The 22,486-nt window shown below is 37.1% G+C and overlaps 2 protein-coding genes, 1 long non-coding RNA gene and 9 other non-coding genes across 16 annotated transcripts; all 12 read left to right on the forward strand.

Annotated features, from left to right (window-relative positions):
* Nucleotides 1–272: 272 nt before the first annotated feature.
* Nucleotides 273–7,068, forward strand: LOC121962134 (uncharacterized). 5 transcript variants are annotated; one of them, XR_015775679.1, is made up of 11 exons: nucleotides 273–429; nucleotides 1,763–1,871; nucleotides 2,182–2,260; nucleotides 2,496–2,553; nucleotides 3,294–3,364; nucleotides 3,573–3,630; nucleotides 4,516–4,586; nucleotides 4,796–4,853; nucleotides 5,740–5,810; nucleotides 6,021–6,078; nucleotides 6,961–7,068. It is a non-coding gene; the product is annotated as an uncharacterized LOC121962134 (long non-coding RNA). The 5 variants fall into 5 exon arrangements; XR_015775680.1 differs by having other exon boundaries at nucleotides 385–429; nucleotides 1,435–1,871; XR_015775681.1 differs by having other exon boundaries at nucleotides 394–429; nucleotides 1,527–1,871.
* Nucleotides 1,493–1,585, forward strand: LOC121962546 (small nucleolar RNA SNORD14). Its single transcript, XR_006107131.1, has one exon. It is a non-coding gene; the product is annotated as a small nucleolar RNA SNORD14 (small nucleolar RNA).
* On the forward strand, nucleotides 2,331–2,423 carry LOC121962558 (small nucleolar RNA SNORD14). Its single transcript, XR_006107143.1, has one exon. It is a non-coding gene; the product is annotated as a small nucleolar RNA SNORD14 (small nucleolar RNA).
* On the forward strand, nucleotides 3,129–3,221 carry LOC121962560 (small nucleolar RNA SNORD14). The gene has a single exon (XR_006107145.1). It is a non-coding gene; the product is annotated as a small nucleolar RNA SNORD14 (small nucleolar RNA).
* LOC121962559 (small nucleolar RNA SNORD14) lies at nucleotides 3,409–3,501 on the forward strand. Its single transcript, XR_006107144.1, has one exon. It is a non-coding gene; the product is annotated as a small nucleolar RNA SNORD14 (small nucleolar RNA).
* On the forward strand, nucleotides 4,351–4,443 carry LOC148185780 (small nucleolar RNA SNORD14). The gene has a single exon (XR_015775805.1). It is a non-coding gene; the product is annotated as a small nucleolar RNA SNORD14 (small nucleolar RNA).
* Nucleotides 4,630–4,721, forward strand: LOC148185781 (small nucleolar RNA SNORD14). The gene has a single exon (XR_015775803.1). It is a non-coding gene; the product is annotated as a small nucleolar RNA SNORD14 (small nucleolar RNA).
* Nucleotides 5,575–5,667, forward strand: LOC148185782 (small nucleolar RNA SNORD14). The gene has a single exon (XR_015775806.1). It is a non-coding gene; the product is annotated as a small nucleolar RNA SNORD14 (small nucleolar RNA).
* LOC148185783 (small nucleolar RNA SNORD14) lies at nucleotides 5,854–5,946 on the forward strand. The gene has a single exon (XR_015775802.1). It is a non-coding gene; the product is annotated as a small nucleolar RNA SNORD14 (small nucleolar RNA).
* On the forward strand, nucleotides 6,799–6,891 carry LOC121962556 (small nucleolar RNA SNORD14). The gene has a single exon (XR_006107141.2). It is a non-coding gene; the product is annotated as a small nucleolar RNA SNORD14 (small nucleolar RNA).
* Nucleotides 7,069–7,709: 641 nt separating the features above from the next.
* rnf175 (ring finger protein 175) lies at nucleotides 7,710–14,433 on the forward strand. Its single transcript, XM_042512311.2, has 9 exons — nucleotides 7,710–7,833; nucleotides 8,155–8,192; nucleotides 9,284–9,425; nucleotides 9,508–9,662; nucleotides 9,742–9,849; nucleotides 10,398–10,518; nucleotides 11,280–11,413; nucleotides 11,547–11,648; nucleotides 12,101–14,433. The coding sequence occupies exons 1-9, from the start codon at nucleotides 7,813–7,815 to the stop codon at nucleotides 12,219–12,221; spliced, it is 942 nt and encodes a 313-aa protein (XP_042368245.1). The 5' UTR covers nucleotides 7,710–7,812; the 3' UTR covers nucleotides 12,222–14,433.
* A 1,606-nt stretch (nucleotides 14,434–16,039) lies between these two features.
* LOC121962092 (serine protease FAM111A-like) lies at nucleotides 16,040–20,921 on the forward strand. Its single transcript, XM_088073411.1, has 5 exons — nucleotides 16,040–16,118; nucleotides 16,663–16,809; nucleotides 17,750–17,794; nucleotides 18,130–18,183; nucleotides 18,276–20,921. Exons 2-5 carry the CDS (start codon nucleotides 16,690–16,692, stop codon nucleotides 20,187–20,189), a joined length of 2,133 nt encoding a protein of 710 aa, XP_087929537.1. The 5' UTR covers nucleotides 16,040–16,118; nucleotides 16,663–16,689; the 3' UTR covers nucleotides 20,190–20,921.
* The last annotated feature ends 1,565 nt before the right edge of the window (nucleotides 20,922–22,486 follow it).

Below are 22,486 nucleotides of genomic sequence, written 5' to 3' on the forward strand. Positions count from 1 at the left end.
TTGCCTTCATTTGTTTTTTCTTGGGGGGGGGTTTTTTGTTTTTTTTTACTTTTAAATAATTTTTATGGAGCATTTCTTGTTTCATTTTTGTTGCTATTTTATTTTTTTTAATCTTTCTTTTTTAAGAATTTAAAAAAAAATTAAGATTTTTTCTAACTATTCGCGTTTTAAAGTGTGCTTTAGAAACGTGAAAAAAACTCCTAAAAAATCAATTTTAAAAACTATCAAACTGGAGGATGATTTGGGAAATAATGGGTTTTAGTCCCAGTAATCACTAACTCCCAGTTCCTCCTCCAGTCCGCCAGGTGGAGGTGAGGTGCCGTGACGCCGCTATGACGTCAGATAAATAGGCGGGAACTCCAGTGAGTCATTTCCGGCTGAGCGGTGAGCAGAGCTGCTGGTCGCGCGAGGATTTCTCTGAACTAAAAGGTAAATTTGTCTCTAAATTTCACTTTAGTCCTCAAATTCAGCAGTGCAGGTGTAAAAGGCTTTATGTAGTTTTCAGAAAGTGCAGATGTTAGCGGCAGGTGAAGGGTTAATTTAACGGATGGTCGTAGATTGAGACGTTACCGGATCCGCCGCCAAGTTTCAGCACGTTGACTCAGATATTTCTGTCGGTTTGTTGACTTCATTTAACGTTTTTAACAGTAATTTTGGGGATAAATCTGCTTTTTTTCAAACGCAGATATTAGGAGCGATAAAATAAAGTTCACGTGTGAGAATTAAGGTCAGAAAATTCATCCAAAAATGAATTTAAAGGGTCTGAAAGTCGAGATTTCGGTGTTAAAGTTGAATTTTGGGATAAATGTGACGCTTCAAAAAAAAAAAGAAAAGAAAAAACAGAAAAATGTAGTTAAAAAGTGAGAAAGTCTCCACGTGTCAGCGACTCACATGTTAAACGGCTCCCACGGTCCTGGAAAGTCATGGAATTGGCGAATAGAAAGCCTAGAAAAGTTTTTGAAAGCTAAATATACACTGACTCATGTGAAACTGTTGAATTTAGTTTTACAGACCTGAATACGCGGGATGTGTTCACGCACAGTTTTAAAGTATGAAAGTCCAGCGGTAATGTTTGATGGCGTATTTTGGGGCTGTGAGTGATGCGTCATTTTTGGTCATTTTTAATCAAATAATGTCCTCCAAACCAAAAAGTTCAAAGGCACGCTTCCTCTGAAGTTGTTGAATTATTTCAAACTAATGTCAATAAATTGATATGAAAAGGGCATTTTTTAAGATCTAGAAATCACCCAAAAATATGAAAGATGAAGAAAAACTAAAAATAATTTTAAAAAATTAAGCACAAAAAAATCAAAATAAATGATATCAAAATATCATTAAATATTAAATAACACATATTTATAAATAATAGTTATTATATTATATTGTAATGAAAATGAACCTTATAAGGATTATACTTTTGTTTTTTATTTTCAGAGAATTTATGGTCTTTAAAGTTAGTCGCATAAATTATTTGGTAAAAATTTGTGCGATTGCGCCGTGATGACATCGTTTCCTGCCATTCGTAGTTTCCACCGGAGGTCAAACGACCGAAGACGGTCCAAACCTTCCTTGGATGTCTGAGCGCTTCTGCAACAAAGACACATGATTTTATTATTATTTTCATTTTTATTACATTAGTATTCTCTTTTTTGGATTGTTGTAGAACAATTCAAGCTGAATTGATCACATTTTTAAACGCTGAATAAATGATATAATTTATTTTGCTTATTAAAAGAAGTTAATGGCAGAAATGTCCTCACAGGGGGACATTATGAGCTCCGGGGACACCGTCTGGACGCCGCTCACTGTGGACGAGTCGACCGTCTCCTCAGGAGCCACAGATGCATCGACTCCCCTGAACCTGGAGACAGGTGAGCGCGTCGGCCTCGTCAGTAACTTTATCCACAGTTTTTGGGTCACGCGAACAGTGTGGTAATTAAAAAAATATAAAACATTGTCAGTTATTTTTTATTTAAAGATAAAATGTTAAATGTCGGCGCCGGGCCGAGGCCGTCGTTATAAAGGCCAAATCTCATGAACTCTGTGACGGAAAATAAAAATAATAATAAACTTAATTTGTATAAAAATATTTACAATAATTGCAGCCCAGCGTTTTTTACAAGAAAACTGCTTTAATAAAATACTGATTTCTAACGAACTTTATTTGTCTTGTACTTTCAGGCTGAACGTCTCGCCGGTTTTTGGCCATAAATGACAGAAATGATCTGTGAGCTGCTGATGCGGCGCGTCGGTGGAGCAGGTGTGTGTGTGTGTGTGTGTGTGTGTGTGTGTGTGTGTGTGTGTGTGTGTGTGTGTGTGTGTGTTAAGCGTCGCTGTGATGATGCTTTTTCCTGCCATTCGTAGTTTCCACCGGAGGTCTAACGACCAAAGACGGTCCAAACCTTCCTTGGATGTCTGAGCGACTCGGGAATATTGATCATTTTGGTGTTTTTGATATTTTTGATAATTAAATGCTTCTTAAATCTGACTTTCAGGCTGGACGTGAACACAGTGTCTGGATCTGTGAAGGTCGTCAGCTGTTGAGAACAGAAGGTGAGTATTTCTAATTTAATAAAAATCTCCAAAAATTAAGGTTAATTAAAAAAAAGCCAAACATTTTTATAAAAAAAATCTTTTTTTAACTCAAAAAAGTCAGCCAAAAAATTTACAGCAAAAAAACATTTATTTGTTTTTTCCCTTAAAAAAAACTTTGTCAGGCCCAAAAAATGGACAAGATTAATGGTCACATTTTTTAAGAAAAAACGCCTAAAAATGTTTTTTAAGAAAACAAAAAAAATACAATTAAGAGGGAAAAAAATAAGGCTGTTTTGTTTTTTTCTTTAAAATTCAAGAAGTTTTTTTCCCCTGAATAAATCTGTGATGAAGAAGAGCTGATGAAGAGTACGCATGGGTGTTTTAGAGCATGTTCGGTCTTAAAAATGTGCCTAAAATTTGTGGAAATTTATTTAGTAAAGATGTTTAAGAACCTGAAAAAAACTGTAAATGCACCAAACTAGATGTCTTTTGACTGAATTCATGCTTAGTCTGTATTTCTTAAAATAAAACCCGCTCTCGTCTGAATGTGACACTATAAATCGACATTTATCTGTTTACCTGCGTGTTAAAATTCGCTGTGATGACATCACTTCCTGCCATTCGTAGTTTCCACCGGAGGTCGACAGACCAAAGACGGTCCAAACCTTCCTTGGATGTCTGAGCGAATTTGAAAGCAAACAGTTTAATTTTATGTTTTTAGGTTTTAATTTAACGTGTCCATCAAATGTCACTTTCAGGTCGGAGTTCGGAGCTGGACGTGTTTTCATCGTCTCCGTCAGTCGCCGGCGGCGGCGGTGGTTATCATCGGGTACGTCATCGGTATTTTTAGAGCAAAGATTGACGTTTTTCAGTTCGCTGTGATGATGCTTTTTCCTGCCATTCGTAGTTTCCACCGGAGGTCTAACGACCAAAGACGGTCCAAACCTTCCTTGGATGTCTGAGCGACTCAAAGGATTATTGATCATTTTTGTCTTTTTATTATTTTTTATAATTAAATGCTTAAATCTGACTTTCAGGCTGGACGTGAACACAGTGTCTGGATCTGTGTGAAGGTCGTCAGCTGTTGAACAGAAGGTGAGTATTTCTAATTTATTAAAGAAAAAGTCAGGGAAGTTGTTAATAGTAATTTGGAAAAAAAAGTATTGGAAAACTAAATGTACCCTAATTTTTGGAAAAGAAAAAAAACAAACATGGATTTTAGTTTCACAGTTGTTTTTGTTTTCAAGGATTGTTAAATATTTGAATTCTGAGAATAATTTCTGTTTATACATTTTCTGACTGTAAAAAAATATTGTAATTTTTGGTGAGTTACTAAGAAAAATGCCAATATTTCTCCTTTAAAAATCATCCCAAAAAAATCTAAATCACCAGAAATGTTTGAAAATAAAAAATGGTCAAAGTGTTTTCTCAAAATATTGACAAAACATTTTAAGGAAAAAAATCTAGTTTTTCTTTAAAAATCGCCAGCATCAAAAAAAATAAAAATAAAAATTTGCACACACAAAAAAGTTTTTACAGAAAAACAGCTAAAAATGTGTAATTTCACCAATATTTTTGGATATTACAGTTTGACTGTAAAGAATGGTGCAAATTTTGATTATTTTAAAAGAAAAGTGCCGATTTTTTTCTTAAGAAATTGCCAGAAATTTAAAGAAAGTGAAATCGCTAATAATTTTTTCACAGAAGAAAACTCCAAAAATTTCTAAGGGAGGAGCCAATTTAAAAAGATGTTTATTACTACCTTGTACGTCATCTTTAATCTGTATTTTAGAGCAAAGGTTGATGACTTTCAGTTCGCTGTGATGATGCTTTTTCCTGCCATTCGTAGTTTCCACCGGAGGTCTAACGACCAAAGACGGTCCAAACCTTCCTTGGATGTCTGAGCGAATTTGAAAGTAAACAGTTTAATTTTTTGTTTTTAGGTTTTAATTTAACGTGTCCATCAAATGTCACTTTCAGGTCGGAGTTCGGAGCTGGACGTGTTTCCATCGTCTCCGTCAGTCGCCGGCGGCGGCGGTGGTTATATTCGGGTACGTCATCGGCATTTTAGAGCAAAGATTGACGATTTTCAGTTCGCTGTGATGATGCTTTTCCTGCCATTCGTAGTTTCCACCGGAGGTCTAACGACCAAAGACGGTCCAAACCTTCCTTGGATGTCTGAGCGACTCAAAGGATTATTGATCATTTTTGTCTTTTTATTATTTTTTATAATTAAATGCTTCTTAAATCTGACTTTCAGGCTGGACGTGAACGGAGGGTCTGGATCTGAGTGAAGGTCGTCAGCTGTTGAACAGAAGGTGAGTATTTCTAATTTATTAAAGGAAAAGTCGGGGAATTTGTTAATAGTAATTTGGAAAAAAAAGTATTGGAAAACTAAATGTACCCTAATTTTTGGAAAAGAAAAAAAACAAACATGGATTTTAGTTTCACAGTTGTTTTTGTTTTCAAGGATTGTTAAATATTTGAATTCTGAGAATAATTTCTGTTTATACATTTTCTGACTGTAAAAAAATATTGTAATTTTTGGTGAGTTACTAAGAAAAATGCCAATATTTCTCCTTTAAAAATCATCCCAAAAAAATCTAAATCACCAGAAATGTTTGAAAATAAAAAATGGTCAAAGTGTTTTCTCAAAATATTGACAAAACATTTTAAGGAAAAAAATCTAGTTTTTCTTTAAAAATCGCCAGCATCAAAAAAAAATAAAAATAAAAATTTGCACACACAAAAAAGTTTTTACAGAAAAACAGCTAAAAATGTGTAATTTCACCAATATTTTTGGATATTACAGTTTGACTGTAAAGAATGGTGCAAATTTTGATTATTTTAAAAGAAAAGTGCCGATTTTTTTCTTAAGAAATTGCCAGAAATTTAAAGAAAGTGAAATCGCTAATAATTTTTTCACAGAAGAAAACTCCAAAAATTTCTAAGGGAGGAGCCAATTTAAAAAGATGTTTATTACTACCTTGTACGTCATCTTTAATCTGTATTTTAGAGCAAAGGTTGATGACTTTCAGTTCGCTGTGATGATGCTTTTTCCTGCCATTCGTAGTTTCCACCGGAGGTCTAACGACCAAAGACGGTCCAAACCTTCCTTGGATGTCTGAGCGAATTTGAAAGTAAACAGTTTAATTTTTTGTTTTTAGGTTTTAATTTAACGTGTCCATCAAATGTCACTTTCAGGTCGGAGTTCGGAGCTGGACGTGTTTCCATCGTCTCCGTCAGTCGCCGGCGGCGGCGGTGGTTATATTCGGGTACGTCATCGGCATTTTAGAGCAAAGATTGACGTTTTTCAGTTCGCTGTGATGATGCTTTTTCCTGCCATTCGTAGTTTCCACCGGAGGTCTAACGACCAAAGACGGTCCAAACCTTCCTTGGATGTCTGAGCGACTCAAAGGATTATTGATCATTTTTGTCTTTTTATTATTTTTTATAATTAAATGCTTCTTAAATCTGACTTTCAGGCTGGACGTGAACGGAGGGTCTGGATCTGAGTGAAGGTCGTCAGCTGTTGAACAGAAGGTGAGTATTTCTAATTTATTAAAGGAAAAGTCGGGGAATTTGTTAATAGTAATTTGGAAAAAAAAGTATTGGAAAACTAAATGTACCCTAATTTTTGGAAAAGAAAAAAAACAAACATGGATTTTAGTTTCACAGTTGTTTTTGTTTTCAAGGATTGTTAAATATTTGAATTCTGAGAATAATTTCTGTTTATACATTTTCTGACTGTAAAAAAATATTGTAATTTTTGGTGAGTTACTAAGAAAAATGCCAATATTTCTCCTTTAAAAATCATCCCAAAAAAATCTAAATCACCAGAAATGTTTGAAAATAAAAAATGGTCAAAGTGTTTTCTCAAAATATTGACAAAACATTTTAAGGAAAAAAATCTAGTTTTTCTTTAAAAATCGCCAGCATCAAAAAAAATAAAAATAAAAATTTGCACACACAAAAAAGTTTTTACAGAAAAACAGCTAAAAATGTGTAATTTCACCAATATTTTTGGATATTACAGTTTGACTGTAAAGAATGGTGCAAATTTTGATTATTTTAAAAGAAAAGTGCCGATTTTTTTCTTAAGAAATTGCCAGAAATTTAAAGAAAGTGAAATCGCTAATAATTTTTTCACAGAAGAAAACTCCAAAAATTTCTAAGGGAGGAGCCAATTTAAAAAGATGTTTATTACTACCTTGTACGTCATCTTTAATCTGTATTTTAGAGCAAAGGTTGATGACTTTCAGTTCGCTGTGATGATGCTTTTTCCTGCCATTCGTAGTTTCCACCGGAGGTCTAACGACCAAAGACGGTCCAAACCTTCCTTGGATGTCTGAGCGAACTCGCTCTCGTTTTGACCTTCAGCTCTAAAACTTTTCTGTTTTCTGACGTTTCTTTTTGTCCCTGCAGGTCGACCGTAAACGAGGAGCCGGACTGCAGCTGTTTCTCTTTTTTCCGTTTTTAATTTAAGTTTTTGTACAAAAAGAAATAATAAAGATCAAACTGTGACTGACTGAAGCTGAATTGAGTCTTTTGTTTGGAGTCGATCGTTTAAAATGTTTCAGAGATTCTCAAACATTTAACACAAAATTAACTCATTCATTTAACAAACTCCAGTAAAATCAAAGCAAAAGATGCAAATTTAGGTTTCGTGTGTCCATGAGAAACCTGGAAAAGTCGCAGAATTCAGTAATAGAAATTCTTGGCCGAGAAAAGTTTGGAAAAGCTGAATATACCTTGAAAGTTTGGAAAAGTCATGAATATTGTCTCTTTTTTTGTTTGTTTGTTTACAGACTTCTTTAATAATGTGCTCAGGCCCTGTTTGAGATGTGAAAATCCAATGATAATTTCTTGTTTTTCCAGTTTCTGGCTGTAATAACTGGTTTAGTTTTTGGGTCATTTTTAAAGATTTGTTGGTCTGTCGGTTTGACGGACATGTTTGGTTGAAGTTGTAATTTTTTTCTGTTTTGTGACTATTTTTGTCATTTCAATATGTACATGTGATATTGTTTGTTTCGTGTTTTGTTTGTTCAAAATGCAAAAACGCACTAAAATTAAGTACGTCGTGTGTGTATGTGCATATGAACACAACCTAAATTAATCACAAAAAAAAGAATAGATTGCGCTTAAAATTGAATTACGGTATTTACGCGCCGTTAGTTTTGACCCTCCTGAGCCTCCATACCTCGGAGCAGCTGTCAGAAGCTAGCCGCGCTGCTGTTTACCGGCTAACCCGCACCGGGAGGGGACAAAAGACAAACGATGGCAGGTGTGCATCCTCAGGTGAGCAGTAACAGATAATAACGCGACTCTTCACAGCTGTAAACGCTCACAGATGAAACTTTTAACTCTTAAATGAGCCAAAAACAGCGGCACACTGCGGCTAACGTTAGCTGCTAGCTGCAGTCAGGACTCAGCTGTTGGGACGTGGCAGCAAACAGACGTGAATAAAGACATTTTTCTTCATTTTTCTGTATCATTTAATACGTTTTATTGTGTTTTATGAGCGTGTCTGCGCGTGACTTGGTGTGGAAAGTCGTATTAACCTACTTAAAGCTGTCCAGTGAGACTCTGTCTATTTCTGTCCCCGTGTCTTTATTTCAGGACGACCTGCTGAAAATGACACACAGAGAAAACTGGAAGTGAGTAACAGCTCTTAATCCGCCACCTAACACCCAAAATATCTGCAAATCTACATTATAAATGCTCGAACATGGTCTGAAAAGCTGCCCTGTCTGCTGCTGTTTTCTGCGTCTTAGGGACTGTTCGTTATTTATGAGCGGGGACAGGGAGGCGTGCCCATTTTACAAGCTGTTTGTCCCTCAGAAAACTGAGCTAATTCCTTTTATTTTTCTGTTTTTATTTTTTTAAATACAGAAATCAGCTATGGCCAAAGTGCCACAAATTACAACCTAAAAATTAGTTTTGAAAAAGGGTGAAGGATTTTTAGAAAATAATTCAAAAAATAGGGAAAAAAATTCAGAATACTACATTTATAAAAATAATATTTCTAATGATAATGCCTATATTATAATTTAAAATAGAAATATTTCTTATTTTCACGACTTTTTCTAGGTCATTTAACCTTTTTTGTATTTGTTTTTTATTTTCAGTGATTTTATTGTCACTTTTTTAAACTAATTTTTGCTAATTTCTGGGCGACGTCTTGTTAAGTTGCTTGTTGCCTTTTCCCTCTGTTATTTAAAAGAAATGAAACCACTTCGCTCAGGTTTCAAAGGGTGAAGCACCAGGGAGATACTTTTGTTTTTACACGTAAACGCTGCGTTTTTTTTTCTTTTTCTTAAAAAAGGTTTCAGGAAAAAAATAATTTTTTTATTCTTTAAGAAAACATGCTCTCGAAACCTGCAGGGAGGCCTGTTTTCTTTAAAAATCATCATTAATGTGAAAATACAGCCGTTAAAGTTTTATTCCCCTTTGTTAAAGCCAGAAATAAAAACCCCTCCCCTGTGCTGAAACAATGATTTGACATGTTTTAACCCCCCCCCAATTTAGTCCCTAAATTATATTTAAATTTTTAGTTCAAATTAAATATTTAAAAAAAACATATTGAAAAAGGATTTTTATTACACAGTAATAAAAAGGACTGAGTGTCGATGGTCGTTTGAGCGAATGTTTGGTCTTTAAATTTTTTGTCCTGGAAAAGTCCTGGAAATGTAAACCCTGAGAGGACAGTCCCTTATCTTTGTCCAAAACGTTTCCCGTCCGGTTTCAGGGTGCAGCACGAGCGTCTGCACGTGAAGCACCGCGGCCACGAGGCCATGCACGCAGAGATGGTGCTGATCCTCATCGCCACGCTGGTGGTGGCTCAGATCGTGCTGGTGCAGTGGAAGCAGCGACACCACCGCTCCTACAACGTGAGTGGGGACGACGGCGGGAAGCGGGGGAGGGGACGGGGACACGTGACGGATGTTGATACTAACTCTGTGGTGTCCTCAGCTGGTGACGCTGGTCCAGATGTGGGTGGTTCCTCTTTACTTCACCATCAAACTGTACTGGTGGCGGTTCCTGTCCATGTGGGGCATGTTCTCCGTCGTCACCAGCTACGTCATCTTCAGAGCCACTCGCAAGCCGCTGTCCTGCAGGACGCCCAGGTGACAGCGACGGTCCAGATCAGGGTGTCTTTACCGAGTCACGACAGTCACGTGATGGCGTTCTCGCTTTTTTTTCCAGGATGGTGTACAAGTGGTTCCTGCTGATCTACAAGCTGAGCTACGCGGTGGGCGTGCTCGGATACCTCGCCATCATGTTCACCATGTTCGGCTTCAACGTCTTCTTCAGGCGAGTCTCGCCGACAGACAAAACCAGGCGTCCAAAGCCGATCTGAAGTCAAACTGAACTCTCCTCAGTGGGCATGGAAAGCCGGTTCTTCTCGAGGATCCGGTTCTGCTTCTTTCAATACACGAAAAATCAAAAACATTTGAGTCATTTTACGGCCGAGCTGCTGATCAGAATGAACCTTTAACAGCAATATTATACATTCATATTATTTTCTACTTTAATTGAGTATCAATCACCGTCATAAATATCAGATGTCCATTAATTTTCAGAATTTTAACTATTTAAATGCCAGACTGTTAAATGAAAAACAACAACAAAAAAAATTGTTATTTTCAACCCCAAAGCAGATTTTTGTTTTAAATTTTCACAGCCTGGGGTGTGTCAAAAATTAGCCGCAATTTTCATATTCATACATTGTTATTTTTTTGTGCAGTGTCAAATACTCACACTCATATCGCTCTGCTCACAAACTGCACTTTTCAAAACCAGGCTATAAAAATATTATGTATATATATTCTCTGCTCGTCTTTGTCTTTGCGTCTCTGCAGGATCAAGGCCGAGGACTCCATGGACGTGGGTGTGATCATGCTGTTTTACGGGCTTTACTACGGCGTCATGGGCCGAGACTTTGCCGAAATCTGCTCGGACTACATGGCCTCTACCATCGGGGTAGGACTTTTTTTTCATGAAAAATGACTCAAATGATTCAATACTATTTCGGAAAAAAGTAGCAAAAATCTGAACACAGAGTGAATAACAGTAGTAATAATAACTTTATTTATAAAGTATCTTTAAAAACCGTTTGTTTGACAAACAAAGTAAAGCAGAAATCAGACGACGATACAACAACGGAGAGACAAACAGTCCCATTAAAAAAGCAAAAAGATACTAATGTAGAGTTACAAAAAAATAAAAATAAAACAAGAGGACAAATAATGCAAGATGCAGGACGCTTAAAGTCAGTATAAAAAGAAAAAGACCAAAAACAGCAACAGAAACAATAAAAACGATGAAACCACAAAAGAAAGGAAATAAAATATTAATTAAAAAAAAAAAAGAAATAAAAAGATGGCATTGCATTAAAGAAAGTTTATAGAAATGGCTTTTGAGGAGTGACTTTAAATGTGCATCCAGAAATATTTTCCAAAATGATGTTTGTTGTTAGTGCAGAACTTTTGTTGAGTTAGTTGTGCATAGATTCACTGCAAACAGCTGCTGCTAAGAAATAATCTGGCACTTTAAATGGTGAAAATGTGCCAAAATGTAAACAACTATGAGCTAAAAAAACGGTCTTCCACTTTATTTTTAAATATTATTCAAAAATTAGAGCAAAACATGAATATTCTCATTAATAACAGATTATATTTCAAATATCTGCGCGGACATTTCTTTACATAAACACACTGTTAACGCTGCATGTGTGTTTTCAGTACTACAATAAAGGAGGGATGCCCAGCCGGAGTCTGACCAACGACATCTGCGCGGTGTGCGGTCAGAGGATCCTGGTGGACGTGGAGGAAGAAGGATTCATAGAGGACACGTACCAGCTCTCCTGTGGACACATGTATCCAAACACTCAGCTCATTCTGCGGAAATATTCACTTAATCGGCTCGTTTTATTCGATTTTGTTGAAACTTAATCCACCGTGAGCTCCTGATTTCAAGTGTTTCTGCCTTAATTTGCTCCAACGCTTCAGATTCCACGAGTTCTGCATCCGTGGCTGGTGCATCGTGGGTAAGAAGCAGACGTGTCCGTACTGCAACGAGAAGGTCGACCTGAAGAGGATGATGAACAACCCGTATCCTTTCACCGTCCCCGTGAGGTCGGGTTCGTACGGTCACGAAAAACCTGGAAAAGTCATGGAATTTTGTTTTGCAGACCTGTACAGTAACACATGATGTGTTCAAGGACTGTCAGAAATGTGAAAATCCAACAATCATTTCGGTTTGTACAGTTTACAGCTGTTAAAAGATGTTTGATTTTTGGTTATTTTTAAAGAAAAAAAAAATGCCCCATTTTCAGATCATGAAAAAAAAGTTTTAAAAAATTCATTTTTAAATCCCAAAACAAGCCCACGGGTTTGGAGGGCATGTTTTCTTAAAAAAAAGTTTCCACAAATTAAAAAAAAAATCGCCCAATTTTTCTTTTTTTTAAAAATCAACCAAAAATTTTAAAGAGAGAAAAAGTGCCTTGTTTTCTAATCTCTAAAATTTTTTGAAGAAACTCCTTAATTCCTTTGTCTCCTGCCAGCTGGGAGAAGACACATGTCCTGTACGGGCAGCTGCTTGATTGGCTCAGATATCTCGTTGCCTGGCAACCCATCATCATCGGTATCGTCCACGGGATAAATTTCTCCCTGGGCCTCGAATAGAGCCCTGAGGAACGCCACTGTTAGTACGTCCTGGAGTCATGAAAAGTGCTAAAGTCGGTGCTGCAAGGACCTGATTCAGGCCGCTTGAGAAGTCTTTGTTTCCTCGGTACGTGTTGTCTGACTGAACGTTTGCACGGTTTCCAGCAGACTGATCCCAGCTGGTCGGTGTCTGCGTGCAGAGGACACTGACGCCAAAAAACTGCTGCCGACTTGGACAAAAGTATGTAAGCACAGATCCAGTATTTGATCATTTCAGAGCGTTTTGAGGATGTCGAGATGTGGAGTTATGGACACGTCGCTGTCATGCATGTTATTTTTAATGTGATAAATGTTTGTTTTTCTTTGTACTGTATCATCAAAATGCCTTTTAAAGAGTTTTACAGTTTGTTTGCACTCTGCTGACACCGCTAACAAACACGACTGTGATCTGCAGTTAAAATCACAACACGGACGCGTCTGTCCAGAACGTCGTGGTGCACAATACTTGTTTACATTTCGTGCAACTTTATTGCTAAAGTTTTATTTCGAATGTCTGTACTGTTAAAATTAGTATGAAGCTGAGATTGGTGATAAGTTGTTGTAGCAGCTGGAGTCAGAATGTCACTATAGACCGAATCACCGAGACGTCTCGCTAACAGTCACTTCCAGGTGGACGACTGGCAGTTTATTTTGATTGCAGAGATTTTTAAAATCTGCACACTTGGTTATTTATGTCGCCATTTTCACCCGTAACTGTAACATTTTAAGATTTTTAGTTAAACACAGCCTTATGTTATGTTTTGTGTTGCTTTGCCAAAAAAAACAAGAAAGGTTAAATGTATTTTAATCACCTAAATTTAGAGTATTTTTACACACTAACCAATGAGGCAACTGGTAACTCCTGTGTTCTGCGAAATAAAACATTTTTTTTTATTCAGTGAAAATCGTAGCTTAGCAGCTTCCGTTGGATAGGGAGGTGTGATGACGAGGTACAGCTGCCGAAATACTTAAAATATAGTGTTAACTCAAAAGAATACTTCACCTGCAAAATGACTATTTTTATATCACATTTGTATTTGTGTAGTACTGCAGATTACCTGGAATTTGTGAAAGGTTGGTGTTTTTGTTGCATGTCTCGCAGTTGTATGATTGACTTTAATCATGATAAACCAGAGTTCCTGCAGATCCTTAAATATTCTTAAATGGCATTAAATCCATGTATTTATAAATAAGGCCTTAATTGGCATTGAAATTAATTAAATCAGTTTTTCATAAAAATTTGCAAGGAGGATGTTATTAGTTTCTGACATTGCAATAATGAAATCTTGAAATAATCGGTAACATCTATTTTGTAAATCACTTAATTTCTGCAAGCGATGAGGATAGAAGAATCAACGACACTGACACATTTACAACTTATCAAATAAAAAATGCTTTTTTTCCAAGGAACAGATAGTTTATAACAACATAATTTAATGTTTTCCACTCTAGAAATGTTTTAAAATAAATGTTTTAAAAATGTGGGCAAAAATGTCCCAACTCTAATAAATTCATGTCGGTCCGCAGCTCCTTTCATTGCGTTGTGGTTATTGTAAAAGTGGTCTTAAATTTAATTCTGAGTGAGATTTTTAAAACATCTTAAAAAGCCGTAGGAACCCTGAAAAATGTTGTTGTTTGTTTGTTTGGTTGGGTTTTTTTTCGATTTCAGTGGAGTTATGCAAGAAAAACAAAGTTTTCTTCACAAATGCAGCACGTGGTGAGTAACTGATATGCAAACGGTCATTTTAAAGGTGAAGTATTCCTCTAAACAGATTTTTGTGTTATTTTCTAGGTGTTTAAAACACTCAGCAGTTTACTCTTAGTTTGTTTAATTTTATTTTCTGTACACGATGCAGGTTTTTTCCACCTGGAAGTTATTGTGAACAAACACTGTGATTCGGTTTATTACGTTTTTTGTTTTTTTTTCATTGCAGCTGATCCTTCATCATGTAAACGCTGTAGTGAAACAGCCTTCAAGGATCAGTGTCACAGAGGTCAGGTAGAAATCGGTTCACTTTGTTGTCTCCCGACATGGCGGCGTGCGCCCCATAACTATGATAAACACCCAAATATTCAATAATAGAAGTGCGATCGTGTTTTTATCAGATCATCGGTCGGTAAGAAAGCTTTCTTTTGCCAAATCAAACTGCTGCTGATATTAACTTTGTATTTATTAAATATTTATAAAACCAAATCAGAGTGTTTCAAAATGTGTTTGTACACGAACAGCGTGGTGACTTTTACAGTTTGTCCTAAAAAGGAGAGATTACTGAAAACTTACAGGATCATAACTAATGAAACGCTTCGAGACTGTTTGGTGCATTTTACACACTTTTCTTCTTCCTGTTGTGATAACTGTGTGTGTGTTGATGCATGTGTCCTAAATGTAGTCCAGATTGTGTATTTGAGTGTAATCAGTGAATTTGCAGCTCAGCTCCTACAATAAGTCTAAAATACACTGTGGAAACTAAATAGTTACATTCAGACTGTTCAGGTCCAAAAATGCTCCATTGAAACCCATTCAAACTGACATTTTTGATCCCACAGCCATCAGAGCAGAAAAACAGGACTTGTATTATTTCTGGGTGTCATTCTGGGCTTTTGACTCTGAATTTGTCATTTTGACTATTTTCCACCTGATGAGGTCATTTTGACCATATTTGGCATATGGAGGAAATACATGCTATTTCCACTAGGTGACCTGTCACAGTCAATGTAGCTGCTGATCACTGACATATCCCAGACTGTCAGCAGCTACACTCACACACTGACATATCCCAGACTGTCAGCAGCTACACTCACACACTGACATATCCCAGACTGTCAGCAGCTACACTCACACACTGACATATCCCAGACTGTCAGCAGAGAAGCAAATATCTACTTTGCAAGTGGTGTATTGAAGATAATTCATTTTTTGTGTTATTTTTTAATCTAAACCCAAAGTGGTATCGTGACAAAAAGTGGCATTTTAAGGGAATATTAAGAATATTTGACATTTATGATTAGGACTGATTTTAGTTTAAAAATAAACTCAATGAAAGTAAAAAAAATAATAACATAATAATTTTTAAAGCTTGATTTTGAAAAGCGCATTTTGTGCGTCACTTATGAGTCACTCACCTACCGCCCAAATAGATGCGTAACAGGAATCTAAAAGCAACACTTTTGTTTTGGCTCTTGAATAACCAAATAAAAAAGATAATCAGCAGAAAGAGAAATGAAAAAGAAATCCTTACTAACCATGTGATCACCAAACCATTGAAGGACAGAAAATAATCCAAAACTTCACACATGCACACACACCAAAACAAGCTTTTAAAAATTATAATTCTTTGACATAATTTCAAATATATAATTCTTTATTAGAATTTTTAAAATCTTCTTACTTCTTGTGATTTGTGGGACATTTCTTCCCAAGTTGCATTTTCCTGGGAAATGACGTCATAGAGGAGCAAGTCTTAATGGAACTTAACAAAAACTAGGAGTTCATTTTAGGTCAGGCCCATGCTTTGTTTTTCCCAAAGCAACTTTGTCAAATTTTTGTTCATGTAAAATAGGACTTTGATAACGTGCTCGTGCTGTCTTCCTTACTGCCACATTTTTGTTGGACTTTTGGAGTAGAGTTGTTGTTGACTTGTTTTTGAAAATAACCTCAAGTCAGTTTCGTTTTCCTGCGTCTGAAGTGGAAACTGATGAAATGTTGACTGACTGAACTTGTTTGTGAATAATGGTTGGTGGATTTGGGCGTGGCGTGACAGTGTGAGTAAGAGGGTAGAATTATTAAGAGGAGGGTAGCTACAACAAAAAGCCAGCTATTTTCCATTCGTGTTCACAACACAGTATGCCATTTCCCAGAGACACTCTATACAATTTAAGGTAAGACACCTCGATTCTTTCTTACATTTACAGTTTGGTCTTATTGTTTAGGCAAAACATAAGAATTTCTAAAATGTTGATGAGTGATAAAAAGATGGAAAAGGGGGGACCAATAGATTTTAAATTAGAAAAAGAATCATAATTTGTTGGTTTATTGCTCATTTTAATTCCTGATTGAATACAGAACTGTTTTCCAGTGAAGTTATCTTATTAGATCACAACTGTGATCTTTATTGTTCCACATCAGGTCATGTGTTTTTCTTGCTCAGACATTGACCTGTACTGCATTGAGTATGCAATATAATGATTATAGCCAACTCAGTGCTAATGGGCATAGAAACATTATTATCTCATAAATGTAATGATTTCTAAATTTTCCAATGCATCACTTAGATGCAAATTTCATGAATCAGGTAATGGCATAGATTTGGGTTAACTACCATTAGTTAGTTCATTTGGATTTAATTTTAATTTTTCAGGTAAATATTGTTAGTCAGCTCATTTCTCATTTTAACATGAACTAACCTTTTTATTGTAATTTTAGGTGAAAATAGCTTCCAGAAAGCGAAAGATGGCAGGGCGGGATATCAAGTCCTCCTTCCAGAAAAATGAAAGTAACAGCTCAGCTAACAAAGACTCTCAGCCAGGTGGAGCCAAAGACTCTCAGCCAGGTGGAGCTACAAGCCATGAGGTGAGCTCTTATGTCACTGTCAAATGGCAGGCTGCATGTTCATGAGTTGAAATAATAAAATTGAAGTATTTGAGATGATTGGCAGATAAGTTTAAACATTGTTGTGGCTCTGGTATATTTTCCAGTATGATATATTCCAGCAGCTTATCAATATTTCATCACAGCTGGCTCACAAAACCATTAATTACTTACATTTACACTAAAAACAGCAAAATGAGCAACTTATTATGGACCTCTTTCTCAGTTTTCTCCATCAGCTACTGAACAAAATATCTGTAACTGATAGTGAGAGAAACCATGCTGTTAGAAATATAAGTAGTAATGGTCCAACTGTGTCAGGTACTTGATTTTATTGTCCCTACGGGTGTCAGTGTTTCAATGTTGCTGCACAAGACTGTTTTTATCAGATGCATTTTGTGTTTTCTTTTTTTTCTTTGCACTATTGCTCTCTTTCACAGATAATGAAAATAATGTAAACATCACAATTGCATAGCAGCAGCTGCAGTTACAGAAATGATACAAAAAACCCAAAGTCAAACATTTTGGAAATACGTACACATCAGTGAATCCAATAAAAGTGCTCTATTTGTGCACAAAGGTTAAAGGTACCCAGTGGGAAACAAAGTCAGTTAAGGAAATTACAGTTCCTGATATCCCATTGGAAACTAATTTGGCACGGAGGTTGTCCAGTTTATCAACTGACTCTTGTACAATGGATAACAGGATGCTAGTTTCGCTTTGCCCATCTTTTCCATATTTTCCTCAGTTTACTTTTGTTAACATTTGAGAAACTGGAGCTGGTTAACTAACATCCTCTTAGTTTTGGCCAGCTTCCAAATTATCTAGAGAAGACTTGCACACACACATAGTGCCTATTCCTGTGAGTGGTGGGTCCACAACAATAAATCTTAATACTTTTCTCATTTTACGGAATTTGAAGTTCAGCCTAAAGAGAGTGAAGAAGGAGAAAGATGCTGATGCCACTGTGAGTAGACTAATACACTGCAAGCATGAAAAGTCTGCATTTTTCCTACATCAGTAATGACATGTCACTTTCTTCTTATTCTTGCTTCCTGCAGGGTGAACATTTCCATAGTTTTACAGTGAAATTCAGTCCTTCTGACAGCAACGAATACACTATTGCCAAGTTATACCTAGTTGTAATGTTACCTCTGAATGAAGAAAGTAGTTGCTGTGTTGTGTTTTTTGTTAGCCAGTGGTCTTCCACTGCAGATGAACCTGGCTTAGAGGCGTGGAGAAGAATTACACCCAAACCTAGTGCCCATTCCAGTAAATCAGAATCCTTCTCTCATGTTACAGGATTTGAAATGCAGCCAAAGGCGAGTAAAGGAGGAAAATGATGCAGAGTCCACTGTGAGTAGAAAAACACTGCATTCACAAAAATTCAACTTTTGTATTACACCAGTAATGACATGTAACTTTTTCCTTATTCTTGCTTCCTGCAGGGTGAACATTTCCATAGTTTTACAGTGAAATTCAGTCCTACTGACAGCAACGAATACACTATTGGCTGCGATCAACCTCGCACGGTGCTGGAGGTGATAAAATCATCTAAAAACTATAGTAAGAGGATGCAGAAGTATTTAGATGAAAACATTGTCATTCAGCTGGGTAAAGCAGATAAATCATCTATTGTTGCAACACATTTCCCTTGTTCTTGTGTCAAAGATGGTGAGTCTCTGATCATAACATGTGAATCAGAACAGGTGGAAGCAGCCCAAGACCAACAACACAAACCAGTGCAGTCAAGAGACAAATATTCTGTCTTCTACATTGACACAGTGGGAGGGCGATCCACCAAACAAAAGAGGCTGTTTCGAAGCAATGCTCTCAAACAGTTTAAGTATCTGTGTGTCTGTGGGGAGAAGGGGATGACTGTGGAAGAGGCTCTGAAACTGGACGGTCGCTTCATTGATGACCTGAGCAACTTCACTCTGTCTGACAATGAGAATCCAAACCGCCTCACTGAATGTACACAGAAGGTTGACATCCTCGATAAAAAAAAATTCAAAATACGTCTTCCACGAAACAAGAGAAAAAGTGATGAGAAACAGCAGGAAAACTGTGCCGCATCAGATAATTCAAAAAAGAAGTCTGACACAACAGCAGTCTTAGATTTGGTACAGCAGAAAGGAATCAGTGTGAAAACAGCAGTGGCACAGGGAGATGACAACATTAAGAAGATTTATGAAATACTGCGTGAGCAGTTTCCGGCTCTGAGAGAATTGATGGAGAGTAGATTCCCCGGTGATTCTTATCAGAAAGCACTAGACGTGAGGAAGGAGAACTTTGGAAAGATCCAACAGGCATTCAGTGAAGTTCACAGAGTCAGGGAGCTGATAAAACTGGGCGAGTCTGTTTGCAAAGTGGTTGTTCAGAATGGGGAACAGGGAACGGGCTTTGTGCTGTTTGACAACTTCATCTTGACGAACGCACACCTGTTCACCAACTGTGTTGAAGGACAAAAGCTGAGGGATGGTATAAAAGTGTTTGTTTTTTTCAACTATGAAGCTCCTGAGCCAAACACAAATTATTACTACTTCCAGCTGGCTAACTCTTTTGTTTGCAACAGTGAGGCTGAGCTCGATTACGCCATACTTGAGGTCAACCCTGAGGGCCAGAGGGCCAACCAAGCAACACAAACAAAGAAATTCAAGATGCCACCAGGGCTCCTGAAGAAATTTGGTCCAATGCCTCAGAATGGTGAAGCCTGTCTGATTGGTCACCCAGCAGGGGGGCTGAAAAAAATGGACCCTACATGTATCATTGAGAAAGAGAACAGGGGAAAGGCTGTCAATGATCACCTACATCCATTCAAAGACTCAATTTTCATTCTCCATTCGATCAGTCACCTAATCAAAGAGCAACACATTGAAAACATAATGGTGGGTGGAGATAAAGCAGAAAAAGTAGTCACCTACAACACTTTCATGTATCATGGCGCTTCTGGCTCCCCGGTGTTTGATGCTCATTGCAAAGTGTTTGGTTTACACACCGCGGGATATATCTATGAGCATCAAAACCACAAAGAGAGTGTGATAGAGTTCGCCCAACCTGTGCTCACTATTTTTAAACACTTTGTGAGTATTCTGAAGGAAGATGGAAAAGGGGATCTGTTGAGGAGAGTTAAGAAGGAAGCAAAGGGCAACCCACACCTCAAAGGGGTACTCAGTACCTTGGGCATTGGCAATGATGACCCATCAGACAGCAATGAGGCATCAGCAGACCCCGATGAGGCATCAGCAGACCCCGATGAGGCATCAGCAGACCCTGATGAGCTAACAGCAGACCCCGATGAGCTAACAGCAGACCCCGATGAGCTAACAGCAGACCCTGATGAGCCAATGCAGATTGAATAGGTAATCAGGCCCTAAAGCAAGTCACAACACACATGGCTGTAATTGTTATTTTCTAGTTGATCATCAGACTAGTTTGATCCATTTGTTTCTTTGGTTTTTTTTTGACAATTTACTTGTTGCACCTTAACTTAACAGCATCATCAGTGAGAGTTAAATCCAACCCTAGCATACCCTTGAGTATTTCCATGAATTTTGTCGCTACTTTCTGGGTGTCCAGAAATGTCACGAACATAATAAAAAAAATACTAAAAAAAAAAAAATTAAAGAAAAAATGCAAGCGTAGGGCTTGCATTTTGTGCTGGGTGATTTCTTGGATATTTTTTGTATGAATCTATCAACCAATTTTTGGAAATTCCTGCGTACGTCTTCAACTGTAAACTCACTCTTTTTTTACATTTTTATGGCAATGTTATTTTTTTAATCAAATGTAATAATTATCATGGTTTTGTTTTGGGTTTTTTTTGGCCAGTGTGTCTTGTTTCACTTTTCACTGTGCAGGCTTATATTATATAAATTTACTTCACAAACTCAGTGCAGAACCTGCTCAGCACACATCAGTCTGTCTCCTGTCAGTATGTTTTGGATTATGTGTAAAGTTGAGCATCAATTTTTTGTATCCTTTATTTTGTCTCAGTTTTAGTTCCAAATGTTTTTTTTTTTGTTTTTAAAACTCTTTTAACCTTGTTGTCTTACTGTGTACTACTCATATTAAAACTCCAATTCACTTTAAAATCTGTTTCCTGTCATTGATTTTTTAAAGTTCTCGTAAGCATATGTAGCAACACTACACTACTACTCCTTTGTAGTCTTATAGTGTGAATATGTGGTAAATATGGTGATGAAACAGGCTACATTAATGACACAATAACGCTGTTCAGCAGCGTTTCTAATGGCCAAATGAGCATATCTGCTCAAAATAAACTAATGTGAGCTTTAACCTGCAAACCTGCCAGAGCTAGCTGTAGATTTCACTGAAACAGGAAGCACACTCTAATATGTCCATCACAAAGAATCTATGCAAAATAAAAAAGGGAAAATTGCTAACATTTATGGGATGGAAATGTTGAGTGACAACCCAAATGCCAAAAATAATTTATTGTATGTGTCTGAAAATATCAAATATGTTATGTTTACAAGTTTCCATGTGGCATGTCACTGTGATGTTATGCTTAATTAACGCTGTAGTGAAGGCGTGGTTAGGCTTAGGTCTAAAAAAAAACTCGCTTATGTTTGGAAAAGATTATTTTGTGGCTTAAATACCCAGTTTTGGGGGCACTATCCTGGCAGAAAACACAGCAATGTCTTTTTAAAAAGCACTTTACGTGCCTCTATTCCATCAGAAAAACACGACAAAAGGTTGCTACCATCCGATGACAAAGTCAGCTCATAAACGTCATTTTAGAAATGCTTACTTAATGTGCCCTGAGCTGGTTTTTCCTAGTTTTGGTTCACCTGGACTCTTATAACCTCAGCCCCTCGATGCAAAATCAAGCTGTATACATCTTTCTTTTCCAGGATTACCTGGATTATCAGAATATTTAGGCCGCAGTGATGTCATTTGAGTGTACAAATAGTTATGAGGGCATAAAGACAAAAGAAAAAAAGACGGGAATTGAATTTTACAGATCTTTATTGAAAAATCACACAAAAGTATTATGTAACAAGCTTTCTTGTTGCAAAAAACCTTTCTCCCAAGTGCTGGGTTTCAGAATATGAAAAATATAAAACATTGTAACTTTAATGTTAAAAAAATTATTGCACTTAAAAAAAAAGTCCCATTGTTTTTTTGCAGTATTTAGTGTATCACATTATTTGTGCCACATTGCAAAGCAGTTCCTATCTGGGATGATGCAGAGGGCCACATCACACTCCTGACACTTCCAGGGAGTGGCCTGATTCACCTGCCTGGTCATCCTGCAGTGAACACAGGGTTTACGTCCATATGAGGCCCTCTTGCTTTTTTCGGTTTGTTGTGAGGTAGGCACGGGTACGTGGCTACACGGTTCCCTGTTAGCAGAGACGCTAGCCGTGACACCGCACAGCTGGGCCGTCAGCTCCTCCAGGAATGCCCTGTGGGTCAGGGGCTGCTGCTGCTTCTCCTTACACAGCTCCCTGTGAAGCAAATAGCTGTTAGTTGCGGCAATGTCCAAAAAATGAAAAAACAACGTCCTGTACCACTGCGTTGTTTTGTGGTGGACTGAGTAGTATTGAATGAGTTGATCCGACAAATCAGCACCTCTCATGTTTTTATTGTACTCCATGACAGGGGTTGGGCATGGGATGGATTTCATGCTCCT

This window comes from Plectropomus leopardus, chromosome 23 (genome assembly GCF_026936395.1).
Source record: "Plectropomus leopardus strain MGB_pleo_1.0 chromosome 23, ASM2693639v1, whole genome shotgun sequence".
Taxonomy (NCBI): domain Eukaryota; kingdom Metazoa; phylum Chordata; class Actinopteri; order Perciformes; family Serranidae; genus Plectropomus; species Plectropomus leopardus.